This window comes from Stegostoma tigrinum, chromosome 26, assembly GCF_030684315.1.
Source record: "Stegostoma tigrinum isolate sSteTig4 chromosome 26, sSteTig4.hap1, whole genome shotgun sequence".
NCBI classification, from domain to species: domain Eukaryota; kingdom Metazoa; phylum Chordata; class Chondrichthyes; order Orectolobiformes; family Stegostomatidae; genus Stegostoma; species Stegostoma tigrinum.
In genome coordinates, this window is record NC_081379.1 from 46,394,417 (window position 1) to 46,409,017 (window position 14,601).

General features: G+C 43.8%; 1 protein-coding gene across 1 annotated transcript in view; it reads right to left on the reverse strand.

Moving 5' to 3' along the window:
• Window positions 1–14,601, reverse strand: part of sxph (saxiphilin) — a 95,541-nt gene that overhangs the window by 40,614 nt on the left and 40,326 nt on the right. Inside the window, exons 7-9 of the mRNA XM_059654841.1 lie at window positions 8,488–8,650; window positions 6,390–6,454; window positions 258–415 (exon numbers count right to left, since the gene is read on the reverse strand). Of these exons, the coding sequence (XP_059510824.1) occupies window positions 258–415; window positions 6,390–6,454; window positions 8,488–8,650 (386 nt within the window). The remainder of the gene's footprint in view (window positions 1–257; window positions 416–6,389; window positions 6,455–8,487; window positions 8,651–14,601) is intronic.

The window sequence follows — 14,601 nt, forward strand, 5'->3', positions numbered from 1 at the left end:
TCTCAAAGGTGAGTGTGAATGATGTAGCACTTCACTTTTCTTGGGCTGAATGTGTGAATGAATATTCTTCCTCATTTTATAGCTTACTGTTGTTCATTTAAGTTGACCAAACGCTAAAGAGAACATAGAAATACCCTTTTCCAAAACAACCCACCTGTTTGTACATATTAAGGGTTGGGAATTGGGGGTTCAATTTATTCTTTCCTCCTGTCTATAGCACAATCCAGACCTTGAAACATAGCAGCAGATTAATATACCTGACCAACAGCAAGAAATTTCCGAGTGATCTTTCTGTAGTTGTGTCTGGTTACAATGGCATTGCCAGGTCCCCTTCCAAGATGGCATTTTCTGAAGTCCTTGAGATCAGCCTGGGTTCCATTAGGACAAAGCAGTTTGTACTTGGCTGCCTCTGATGCTGAGGTGAAGAAGCAGACAGTCACTCATTATAGACTTGGAAAGCACTTCACAGGACTGGAAGAGACTACAATTTTAACTCTACATTCCTTCCTGTTATCTCCAATCTATTTCCCGTTTCTCATTCACTGTCAGGGTTTTATGGCCCATACATTTGGATAACTAGGATATGTAACTTGACCTTCCCCTGAGTCTGTGTGCGTGTGCATTTTGGCTGCTGTTCTGGACTTGGGCCAATCACTCCATTTCTACTTTTACTTTATTAAACAAAAACTTCTTCCCTCTCTACCATTCCTCAAGTGTTCCTTCTGCCATCATGGGTTCCTTTCGCTTCTCTCCCTGCCCCCTCAGCTCCTTACCCCAACCCTTCAATATTCCTCAATTTACTGACTCTGTGCTGATGCTGAGGGCTTGTCTCCATCTTGGATAAGCCTAGAGCTTCTCTCTGTAGCTCCTCTTAGGATCCTCATCTCTCAGCTTTTATAGATAGAGTGGACAGCCACAGACTTTTTCCTAGGGTGGAGGTAGCTATTATGAGGGGGCATTGTTTTAAATTGAGTGGGGTAGATTTAGGGGAGACGTCAGAGGTAGGTTCTTTACTCAGAGAGTGGTAGGGGCGTGGAATGCATTGCCAGAGAGGGTAGTGGAGTCGGCCTCATTAGGGGCATTTAAGCGGCTATTAGGTAGGCATATGGATGATAGAATAAAGTAAGGGTGCAGGTTAGAAAGACCTTATGATTAGGTTCAGCACTACATCATGGGCCGAAGGGCCTGTACTGTGCTGTGCTGTTCTATGTTCTATCCCCTATGTTCTTACAATGCACCTCCCTCTGGATATCAGATCACTTGTAAGCAAGGCCCATGGCATCCATAGACCTTAAATAACTAATAGCACAGACATTATGGCATGGAACTGGCTGAGGGGCAATGACATCTTCCCCCTAATGAAGCCTCCCAGCTTGGCTACACCTCTAGCCACCTGCCCTGTTAATGCTGTTGTTCTGATAGTGTGTATGCATATCACCATGTTGCAAATGAGCCCTACACACCCCCACCTTCTCTTCTGGCGGTTTCTCCTCTTTTGAGATCTGATCTGTTTCAACACTCTCACCTCTCGTTCACACTCCTCATTTTTGACTGACCTCCCAAGTTCAACAAGAACACTATCACTGAGTTACCTTCACTGCTATCCTCCCTTAACCACTGCACTGAACAATTTCCCACCCTCAGTGAGTTGAACCTCCAATTCAACTCATCAGGTTCTCCTGCTTCTGGGCCTGTTCTTCCTAACTTATCAGCAGTCTTTGGCATGATTTGACCTCTCCATTGTCATCCAGCTGGGTTCAGAATGCTCTCACCTGGCTCTATTCTTGTCTACCTCATTGTAGCCAGAAAATCACTTCCAATGGTTTATTTTGTGATCAGAGATAATGGAAACCGCAGATGCTGGAGAATCCAAGATAACAAAGTGTGGAGCTGGATGAACACAGCAGGCCAAGCAGCATCTTAGGAGCACAAAAGCTGACATTTCGGGCCTCGACCCTTCATCAGAAAAGGGGGATGGGGAGGGGAAATACATAGGGAGAGATGGGGAGACGGGCCGAAGATGGACAGAGGAGAAGATAGGTGGAGAGCGAAGGTTGCAGAAATAGCCCAGCTCGTCCTCACCTCCCTAACCTGTTCTTCCTCCCACCTATCCCTTCCTCCCACCCCAAGCCACACCTCTATTTCCTACCTACTAACCTCATCCCGCCTCCTTGACCTGTCCATCCTCCCCGGACGGACCTATCCCCTCCATACCTCCCTACCCATACTCTCCTCTCCACCTGGTTGTCCTGGGTTTGGGTTGTCCTGAGATAATGAAAAGTGATGGAAGTCTTCTTCTTCTTTGACAGATAAAAATGTGAGACTTTTGTATTAAGAGTCTGCCTTGAGACAGACCCTTGTGATCTGGTTGCTATGGAGAGAGAAGCCCAGAAGTGAAACCTATTGAAAATCAAGTGTTAGTTTTTGCACCTTTGTGTAAAAGAGGCTGACAGCTGGTATTAGGAGATAGGCACCAAGATACCAGGAAAGAGAGATTACGCAATATTAAGAGCGGGAAAAGGCTGTCTTGTGTACGTAACCACTGGTTATACAGCAGGTTCACTGTTCAAAAAGAATTGGACATGATAGATATGACACAGTGTGGAGCTGGAGGAACGCAGGCAGCATCAGAGGAGCAGGAAAGCCGACGTTTCAGGTTGGGACCCTTCTTCAGAAATCTTCGTCAGCTTTCCTGCTGTCCAACGCTGCCTAGCCTGCTGTGTTCCTCCAGCTCCACACTGCGTTATCTCTGACTCCAGCATCGGCAGTTCTTGCTATCTCTCAGGATATGACAGATGAATCTTTTGGACATTTAAAGAACATGGTGTTGCTGAGGTGGGCCTTACTAGTAAATGTTTATTCTGGAATGCTCAGGCTGGGTGAAACAATTTTGAAAGACACTGGAACTTGGTGAGGCAACGGCAGAGTGGTATTATACTAGGCTCTTAATACATAGAAGACTAGTAATGATCTGGGGACCTGAGTTCAAATCCTGCCATGGCAGATAGTAGAATTTAAATTCAGTTGAAAAATTGGAATTAAGAGTCTAATGATGACCATGATTATCAGAAAAACCCATCTGGTTCACTGAAATCCTGTAGGGAAGGAAACTGTTATCCTTACTTCGTCTGGCCTACATGTAACTCCAGACCCAAAGCAATGTGGGACTCTTAACTGCCCTCTGGACAACAAATGCTGGCCTAGCCAGTGATGCCCACATCCCATGAATAAATAAGAAAAATCTGACCTGGCACTGCAAAGAGAAAGGAGAACGCTGGAAAACCAGGAGTAATGTGGGATTTGATCTTGTAAAGTTACATATCTGCCAGCAGTATAGTGTACAGCAAAAGAAGTTTATATTAATTTGTTAATATAAAAGGATGATTTCTTTAATTTAGGTATTAGTTGCCTATTAAGTAATGTTCAATCCAAACTTACTTTTCTTTGTTTGCTACAGTAAAAGTCTTAAAATGTGAAATCTTATTCTTTTTTCACCGAAAAACTCATCTTTATTTAAAGGTTATTGGTCTCTTTGGGGATCGTAACAGCAAGTTACACTTGGAAGTACTCACTGGAATGTATTTACCCACTGTGGTCCAGTACAATTACTTCTGGTTACAACTGATAATGAAATGTAATTTTCTTCAGCTATTTTAATTGAATAACTACCTATGGTGAAAGCGATCTCATTCAAGCATTGCAGCTCAATCACACTTATTAAAGTGTTGTAACTATGACAATCATTTCAAGCACTGTATCCCCTGAAGGGAACATTCAGAATAAGTGCTAAATACTGCTTCACCATTTGCCCAGCCTCAGGCCCGAGATGGACATTGAAGTAAAATTAAACATCATTGTCATTTGTGAGAAGAGCCTGTCTTTTTAAAAAAATTAATTTGGGATGGAGGTGATGCCAACAAGCTAATTCTATAAAGCATTTAAAAGCAAGCCACATGGGACTGATATGAGGCAGAATTTCTTCACTCAGAATCTTTGGAATTCTCTGCAGCAGAGGGCTTTGGAAGCTTAATCACTGAGCATGTTAAAGACAGGAATTGATAGGGTTATGGAGACTAATGACATTAAGGGTTATCGAAATCATGAAGGTAAGTAGCCATTGTCTTAACAGGCCATAGGGTTGTGGTCTCATTTGAGACAGATGACTGGTGGTGGTTTAGCCTAACAGTCACCAGGCTTCAGGCAACAAGAGAGGTGAAGAAGGGCAGACCTTCATAGTAATGAAAACTATGTGTGGGAGTTGAATGCATGCTATTAGCAGCATTCTGCATCACAACTGAGCTAACCATGGGGAGGTGATAGTCTAGTGGTATTATCGCCAGACCGTTAATCGAGAGACCCAGATAATGTTCTGGGGACCTGGGTGCAAATCCCACCACGGCAGATGATGAAATTTGAATTCAATAAAAATCTGGAATTAAGAGTCTAATGACCATGAAGCCATTGTCAATGGTTGGAAAAAACCATCTGGTTCAGTAATGTCATTTTACAGAAGGAAACTGCCATCCTTACCTGGTCTGGTTTACATGTGATCCAGACCCACCGACACGTGATTAACACTGAACTGAATGGTCAATGAATATTGGCCTAGCCAGCAATGCCCACACCCTGTGAATGAAATAAATTATCCCCGAGTGAGGGAAAGTAGCATTGAGGCAATGATCAGCCATGATGTGGAATGGTGGCACATGATCAAGGGGCTGAATGGCCCACTTCTTCACCTTTGTTCTTTTCTCTACTCAGAACATTCGGCCTCAGTCATGTACTATAGCACAGGAATCATGTGTTAGTTCAGACCAGCTAGTTGTCACAGATTCCCTTCTCTGAAGGATACTAGCAAACCAGCTGGGTTTCTACCATCTTTACCAGTGTTACCCCATAAATGATCAATGAGCTAAAAGTTGCCAAAGAGAGATTTCAACACTTCATTGTTCAACTTTTCAGTGACCTAGAACCAATACAGATACTATTCTCTATTGATGATTAATTTCAACAACAGGGTGATGTACCCAATGCTGGAGGGCACTGGTGGCGTACTGGTGGTGTCCCTACATCTGAGCCAGGAGGCCTAGGTTCAAATTGTTCCTGCTCAAGAGGTCTGTATTGTCATGTCTAAACAGGCTGATTAGAAAATGTCTATGCACCCAGTCCTAAATATAAGCACCGATAACTGGTCTAAATTTCTATCTTCAACATTTGCTGTAAGGATGCATGCCCTGTGGGAGCCTCATTCTATGTCATATCAATTGCTATGATTTTCCTTCAGGAAATAGTGGGCTCTATATGCCTCACTCTACATTAGGTACACCAGCAGGTGAGAGGCATAGACCCAGGTGCTGAAAATGAAAATTTACACTGACTTCCCTTTTATTTATGCTTCTCGCTCCACAAGATCTATCTGACCCACTGAATCAGTGTTTCCAGTGTTTTCGACACATTGACAAAACTAGTCAACTGAGCCATATAATAAGATATTAAGGATTCGTGACCAAAATCCTGGTTAAACAGGGAGGTTTGAAGGAGCCTCTTAAAGGGGGTGAGGTGGGTGGCATGGTGGTTCCGTGGTTAGCACCATTACCTCAGCACCAGGGACTTCATGTTCGGTTCCAGGCTCAGGCGACACCTGTGTGGAGTTTACATCTGTGCAGGTTTCTCCCTGGTGCTCCAGTTTCCTCCCACAGTCCAAAGATGTGCAGATTAGGTGGATTGTCCATAATGTCCAGGGATGTGCAGGCTGGGTGGGTTAGCCAAGGGAAATGCAGTGTTACAGGGATGGGGTGAGTCTGGGTGGGATGCTCTTCAGAGGGTCAGTGTGGCCTCGATGGGCCAAGAAGCCTGCTTCTACACTGTAGGGATTCTATGATCTGCTTTAAGTACCTTCTCTGGTGACTATTTCCACAAGCTTTAACCTATTATCTGGATATAGCTCCACCTCAGACTTGCAATCCCCTAATTTTACTGGAACAATGCTGTCAATGCCAATTGTAATTTTCAAAACTACAATGCTCTTTTTGACATTTTCTCTTTTCTAGGAAAACCAAAATGATCCTTTCTTACCAAAACGGTTGATGATTGTACAGCCTGTTGCCTCGTTAAAAGCAATTACATCCATTCTATGACAACTAAAATTACACAAGCCTCAAAATAGGGTCTGACAAATACTTTTGTACAGCAGAGCTCCCAGTCCACTGCCAACTGGGAACACGTTTACAATCTCTCAAACAGGAATCTGTTACTGGGTGACTGTGGCCATTCTGCTGTGATCCCAGATCCTGCCAAATGGAGTGCTAGTGTAAATGAGAAATCTCTGACTACAGTGCTCCAGCTAAACAAAATACTGAAGGAAATATAGATATATGAGGTGTACTAACCATTTAGGTTGGCCAGAGCTGTGCTGTCCAGGAAGGCAACATCACTGTTTTCCTTATCCAAACACCTGCAAGAAAACGCCAGAATAAATATGATCAGAATACAATTGCAACATTTAAGAGACATTTGGTCAGGTACATGAAAAGGAAAGATTTAGAGGTCCAAACGCAGGCAAAAGGAATGAGTTCAGTTTGGGAAACCTGAATGAGTGAGTTCCAAGCTGTATGACTCTCTCTTAGAAATGTTGTTGCTTTCGAATTCTGCTAATTTTTGCCACTGCCTTGCTGAAAGCTAATCATAATCTAGGTGCCCATTTTGATTTAAAGTACCTCCATGGGTTATTTTTTGCCCCTGGTTTTATTCACGCTGGTGCAATATAAAGATGTTAGTTGTATCCTGACTACATGTCCTCCTTAGGTTGCAAAAACGTTTCGTAATGAAAGGCCAGTGAGTTAATTTAAAGTCTGATCTCATCGAGCGATAGGCCTGAGCCTAGTTGCTGCACAGATGCAGGAGTGCGGCCAACAACACCTATTACTGATATCATTCAAATAACACTCCACCCACCTCAACAGGGTTCTGTAAATATGCACTTTCTTTCATGCTAGATTTTTGTGTCAGATTTTAGAACGCGCTCTACAGCCTCCATGTCCAGATGGCATTTGGTAGCTGCCTGCTTACTCAAGAAAATAAGACTGCTCTAGCTTCAAAGGCTGCCAAGGAGCCCAGCTTTTAATCTTAACCCTTCAGTGCAATCTTAACATAAACCTTGGGGGGGTGATGGGGGGGAAACTGAGGGGCTCATGCATTCCTGAGTCACAAGTCCCATTGGCATCCTCTGCTCGGATAAGGCTGCTACTTCGATGTGCCCTCAAAACTGCTTAGCACTGACACAAAAGTGGAAATGTACGTCTTATTCATCACAAATGCAATTACCTGGCTAGAGATTGATTTGTTTGTTACACATTTGGCCATGTGATGTCTTGTGATCTCATGATGCCACCCCCGAGAGCCAGTATTGGCCAAGACCATTTCTTCTGCCCTAACATTCCAGTGTGGCACTGTACTGTCTGCTGATGCATGCCATTGTGCAAGGCTAACTCACCAAATCAAGACCAAAATGAAGGGTTAAGTCAAAGACATCTGCATGTGGATAAGCAGGACACCTACACATCATTGGTAATTGGTGTATGTCAAAACTAATTTACAAAGTAGAAGGTGAAATTTGTCTGCAGTAGCATAAAAAAGAAGCATTTATGACAAAGCAGTTTACAGCCATACTGAACTGTAGCTGTTAACTGTAATGTAAGTACAACAGATCAGTTGTATTCAGTGAAGTTCCGCAAAATGCAATGAGATAAGGGACCATGTAATCTGTTTTAGTGATAAACATTGGCCAAGGGCGTGAGGCAGAGTTCCACTGGATTCAAAATGTTCTGTGGAATCTTTTCATTGAGTCACAGAACCCCCGAAGTCTGGGAGCAGGCCATTCAGCTCATCAAGACCACACCAATCCTCTGAAGATCTTCCCACTCCATCCCTGTAACCCTGCATTTTCCATGGTTAATCCTGCACATCCCTGGACAATTTAGCATGGCAATCCACCTAACCTGCCCATCTTTGGGACTGTGGGAGGAAACCCACGCAGACACGGGGAGAATGTGCAAACTCCACACAGACAGTTGCCCGAGGCAGGAACTGAACCCACTGGCACTGTGAGAGCAGTGCTAACCACTGAGCCACCCACCTCTTTTATGTCCATCTGGCAGGGTAGATGAAGCCATTGTTTAACATTTTGTCCAAAGGTGGTATTTCTAACAGCTCATCCCTTCATAATTGCTGCACTGCTGTGTCAGCCTGGATTTCCATGCTCAAGTCTCTAGAGTGGGGGGTGATTTCACAACCTTTTGTGACTCACAGCCACCATTTGCAAACTGAATGTAATACTATTGAGACTGTAACAGTAGAGGAGTACACAACATGATAAGATTCAGAATCATACACTGTAATTATGGATTTCAAGACTCACAATACCAGGCTCAAAAAGAAGCATGTTGCAATCTGCTTGGCATTATTTAAACTGCATTTTGGACCACATACCTGAGTGCACCTTCAGAACCATAATAAGGCTCATTGTCAGTTGTTTCACAGAAGTAATTTCTGTGCCTATTGTACGATTTCTTGCCCTGGCAGAGCCGGCACAGGTCAGGGAAGGAGGACCCTGCCCCTGGAGCACAGGCTGCACTGAAGAATTTACTGGTGGCTGAATGAATAAAACAAAGGAAACGTATTAGTGCTTGACCAAACGCTCAAACACATGCTCAGCACAGTTTACAATCCCGCAGTTTCTTTAACAGGAAGGAGGGCAGTTTTGAAAAGACCAAAGTGTCGATGAAACATGGCTCACAGAGAGGTACCTGACTGTGCCCTGGTCTATAGTTCAAAAATACTTCATTGAGGGTAAGCTGCCCTGAGGCCTCCAGAAGTCGTACCTGTTCTTTCTTTACAGGAGCACGCCATTTAGAATCATAGAATCCCGACAGTGTGAAGGAAGACCATTCAGCCCATTGAATCCACACCAACCCTGCAAACAGCATCCTGCCCAGACCCACTCCATCCCTGTAACCGTGCATTTCACACTAATAATCCACCTAGCCTACACAGTCCTGGACACTACAGCATGGCCAATCCACGTAACCTGCACATCTTTGGGCTGTGGGAGGAAAGCAGAGCACCCGAAGGAACCTCACGCAGACACGGGGAGAATGTGCAGACTCCACACAGACAGACACCTGAGGCTGGAATCGAACCCGGGTCTCCGGCGCTGTGAGGCAGCTGTGCTAACCACTGAGGTACCATGCCACCCCTCTAAGAAATGGTTCAACTTTTGGCCCACTGTTTTCCACTATTCAGTGAGATCATCGCTGAACTGTACCTCAACCCCATTTATACACATTTGATCCATATTCTTTGATACAAACACATAGATCTCTCAATCTTCGATATTTAATTTAGTGATCTCCAACTTTTTAACAGATCGATTCCTTCTCTAATATTAGCAATCATAGAAGCACTCAGTCTCCCACTAAAATTATAACCCAAAGTAATAATATAAGAGTGTTGTATGTAAAAAGCACTTTAATAGTGCTCTAAAGAATGGAAGGTATTTGTTTAAAGGTATCAAAGAACAGTATAGCACAGGAACAGGCCGTTCTGCCCACTCAGCCGCGATGCCATTGTCAACTAAAAACCTTTTGCATCTACGCAGTCCGTATCACTCTATTCCCTGCCTATTCATGTATCTGTCAGAATGCCTCTTAAACATTGCTATATAATCTGTTTCTGCCATCTCCTCTGGCAGCACATTCCAAGCACTTACCACCCTCTGTGTCAAAATCCTGCCTCTCACATCTCCTTTAAACTTAACTCCTTCTATATTAAACCTATGTCCCCCTTGGTAACAGACATTTCTACCCTGGCAAAAACACTCTGCCTACCTTTTCTATCAATGTCTGTCATAATTCTTTACTCAGAGAGTAGTAAGGGAATGGAACGCTTTGCCTGCAACAGTAGTAGATTCGCCAACTTTAAGTACATTTAAGTCATCATTGGATAAGCATGTGGACGTACATGGAATAGTGTAGGTTAGATGGGCTTGAGATCGGTATGACAGGTCGGCACAACATCGAGGGCCGAAGGGCCTGTACTGTGCTGTAATGTTCTATGTTCTATAATTTTCTAAATGTCTATCAGCTCACTTCTCATCCCTCAAACTCAAGTGAACACAAACCAAGTTTATCTAATCTCATAGCTGATACCATCCAAACCAGACAACATCTTTTTAAAACTTTTATATACCCTGTCCAAAACCTCCACATTCTTCCTATAGTGTGACAAGTAAAACTGTATGCAATATTCCAAAAGTGGCCTAACTGAAGTTTTATACAACTACAGCATGACTTGTCAACTTCTATACTCTATGCCCTAACCAATGAAGAGAAGCATGCCCTATGCTTTCTTGACCACCTTATTCAATGTGTTGCCACTTTCAGGGAACTGTGGGCTTGCATACCTAGATCCATCCGTATGTTAATGCTTCTAAACATTCTACCATATACTATATCCTTCATTCTTACATTAGATTTTCCAAAACGCATCACCTCACTTTTGTCCAGGTTAAATTCCGTCTGCCATTTCTCTGCCCAAGTGTTCACCATATCGTGGAGATGGATTTTACCCAATTCCCACTGGAGGCACTGTCCAGCCTTAACAGGAGCACAGGCAGACAGTGGAAATACTAGAGAATAGGTGTGACGAGAGCAAGAGCGGAGAAAGCAGGAAAATGCTTTAACTGTAAAACATAAGCTGATGGCAATTCAGATTGTGCACATGTATAATTATTGAGCAAATATAAATAGTGCATGGACTGTGGAGCCATTTTGTTGCTGAGGTATTGACACTCCAGCCGTATCTCATTAAATAGGAAATCCTTTCAGATCGCTCATATATTGATGGAAACACATAAACAAGTTAATGATGGGGAAAGATAAATATGTTAATGATGGGAAACGGTTAAAGTGTAGTGACAGGTTGAATACTCATGTGAAAGTGTAGTTTACGGAGAGCAACTCCTGATCAGATAGCTGATAATATCATGTCACATTGATAGATAGTTTTGAACCAACACGTTCAGAGATTTATCACAGCGGGTGGGATTTGAACCCAGGCCTCCTGGCTCAGATATATACCCTACCACTGCACCACAAGAACCCACGAGTTACATGATATTTGTGTGGAGAAGGCATCAGCCTTAGACGGTCAATACAGGAATCTCTCCCTGCCCTGTGTATCTTGTTCATTGTTCAGAAAAAGATTTTGGTGACTAAGATCTGTTCTACTTTCATCTGAGCATGCATTTACCAGGAAGGGAGGGGCCATTTTGAGCTTTGAGATACTGGGATTATTCTTACTGGAGCAGGGAAGATGAACAGGAGATTTAACAAAGATTACTAAGTCTATTTCTTTTCATATTCATCCATGGGTCAATGGTGTTGATGGCTAGGGCAATTATGAATCAACCACATTCCTGTGGGTCTGGAGTCATATGTAGGCCAGACCAGGTAAGGATGGCAGATTTCCTTCCCTAAAGGACATTAGTGAAACCGATGAGTTTTTCCTAGCAATCAACAATGAATTCATGGCCAGCATTCGACTCCTAATTCCATTTTTTTAAACTGAATTCAAATTCCACCATCTGCCATAATGGTTGCCCAGAACATTACCTGGGTCTCTGGATTGGCAGTCCACTCTGATAATACCACTCAGCTGTTGCCTCCCCACTAAGTGTTTTGATAGGTTGAATCACGAAAAGTTATTTCTTCTTGTTAGGGATTCAGTAATGAGAGCCAGTTTAAAATGCGCACTAACATTGAAGGGTTGATTTGAGGAAAAATTTCTTGTGCGGAGAGATCAGTAGAAAATGTTTCATAATGAAGAGTAATTGAGAAACACACGTTGTGCAACCTTTAAGGAGGTAGGTCGAGGAGATAAAGTAGAGAAATAGATGGTGTTCTTTGGTGGCAACACAGTGGTACATCAGGTAAGTTTTGGATTACTTCAGCAAAGTGTTAGCACCGTGACTCTAACACTGCATAGAGGCAGAAGCTATTGTTCAGCAGTTGATTGGAATGAAAACCAGCAAACCTTACTCTTGATTTGCGCCATTCCTACAGGACACTATTACCTTTGTGGATATCAACAATATATTGCCAACAGCATGCTCACACTAGGCAACAAGAAATTATAAACATATCTGACTGCCATATGCTAAAAACAAACTGTTCTGCCAAACCTGTTCAACCAGGCAAACTGTACTTCAACTTGTTCAAAACAAACCTAAGAATAATCACTGAGATATGTCACAAGGCACGTCTTGATTAATTTCAGATAATTGAGTTAATGAGTTGAAGCGCAAATCCAGAAATGTGATGGGCAGCCAGGGGTACAATGGAGTATGTAAATTACTTACAGATAGAAAGCCAACATTACACTCATTTTGCACAGCCACCCCTGAGCTTGTATCATTGTGACTTTAGCAATGGATTGAACAGCAAGCTGATGTGCTTATTTTACCCTTGCTGTGATTCTACTGAGTGCCAAGGCTGGACTATGTTGGAGGTAATGTGGCTAATCTCCACCGATGCCTTGTGTGAGGGATGGCGGGCATGTTCAACAGGAGCCAGCTGGTTATGGTGGAGCCCATGTAAAAGGTGCTGGTCAGCCATCATTGTGACAGCTGCAGACTGTATAAAATGTGTCAGAGTTCGGTGCAGGAATATGCCAGGCAGTCATTCAGCTACAAAAACAAAGTTTCTGGAAAAGCTCAGCAGGTCTGGCAGCATCTGTGGAGGAGAAAACAGACTTAATGTTTCGGGTCCGGTGACCCTTCCTCAGAACTTCCTCAGTCGTCCAGCTACACCTCCCCGGGGAGCTTCTGAGAGACACAAAGAGAGCTCAGAGGAATATTTTATTTCTGGAGGGCACCAGCCAGATTTAGCAGGCATGACTGAGATCAGTCATGAGTTCAGGAGTTGCTGACCAGTATGAAGCACATGGAGTGTTTTAATGACCTTCTGATCTCTGTTATGGTGCAACAACCAGATATGAAATTATTGCATGATAAGCACAGTTATAAGTGGAAGAACCACAGGCATGCACTGCCTGGAAAGGGAAGAAATGTGTGCCCACGTCAACTGAGGAATATGCTCCCAGTACTTTAGAATATTAAGTAATTTGACAGTAAGTTTCTAGGATCAGGATCATGTGAATGTGCCTCAGATATTGTGATGGGAAATATCATTGAGTTAATCTGCTTCATCTTTTGGAAATGTAAGAATGTAATACCAGAGAGGGGAACTGTTCCAGTGTTGGAGTGGCCCACCTTGTAGCATGGATATTACTGGAGGAGGGCGCCCATCACAATGTTGTGGTGGTCACAGGGCTGGCGGGTGAGATAAGTGCCTAATGGAGGGAAGGTGAAAGCTTCTCGTCCTGTCCATGCAATCTCTCAGAACAGCTTTCCCATTTGCGCTGTCACTGCTGGTCACAGTTCATAGGCAGTCAGAGATCTGCTAGGGTAGCTCCTGAGAGGTCAAAGCTTGAGTAACTCGTGTGTTCCACTGTCCATAGTGGAAGGGATTCTGATAGAGCTGTAGGTGATTGAGGAGGCTGCATTGTCCTCAGAGGAAAAGATATTCTCATGGATCCACTACGTCAAAGAACCCCTGCACCAGAGTATGCCTGCCCTGTGAGCAGGAGCACGGAGGAAGCAGATGCAGCTAGGGGCGGTGCCCATTGAAGGCTGAAGGGCAACTCCAGCTGATGGTGGCTTAGCCAGAGGTGTACACCCTCAGCTGTGCAGCATTATTCACAAAGTGAAAGCCTGTGCCACACCAGTGGGAGACATGACTGAACACTCTGAGACAGGCTCAATGGGAGAGAATGAAGAAGTCAGTTCATGGTGTCTCAGGAACGTGAGTGCTTAAGGTCCTCCATTGAAAGATTGGCCACCATCATGGAGCGCCATATACAGGAGTCAACTGGTTGGATGCAGGAGCAATGGGCTGGCAAGAACAGAATGTACGATGCATTTTGCAGCCTTGACTGGCCCACAGCACCAATGGCACAGAGAATGGGCATGAATGGAGGTGCTAGGCTTTCTCCCACTCCTCTGGATGTGCAGAGGTGGGTAGAGGTGATGTGCTCAGGGGCTACCCCTGAAGGGGTCTTTGCCTTCCAATGCTGGACCTTAGCAATTGGAAAAGCTACCACATCTCCAGTGGCCACACGTGGAGCACCCATAGAGGGTCCCTTTAAGAGGACAGTTACGGAGCTGTCACATCACTTTTAGAGTTCACTTGGATGTAGTTTGTAATGCTGATCCTGATTGTATCAATATTAATGGAATGAAGTGGGGAGATCTTTGGACACTTCTACATGTCAAGCTGTTATTACAGTGTTGCAACTGCAACAGCCTATGTGAGATACAGAAAGTGGCTAGCCACTGAGGGTGTACGGCTTGATATCTACTGGACACTGGGACACATGTAGGTGTCCTTAGACAAATGACAGCAAATGCATTTGCTGATAGAGGTGACCGGATGAGTGAGTTCACTCCAACATGTGTTACCCTGGATCATAGGCTTTCCCAAGGGT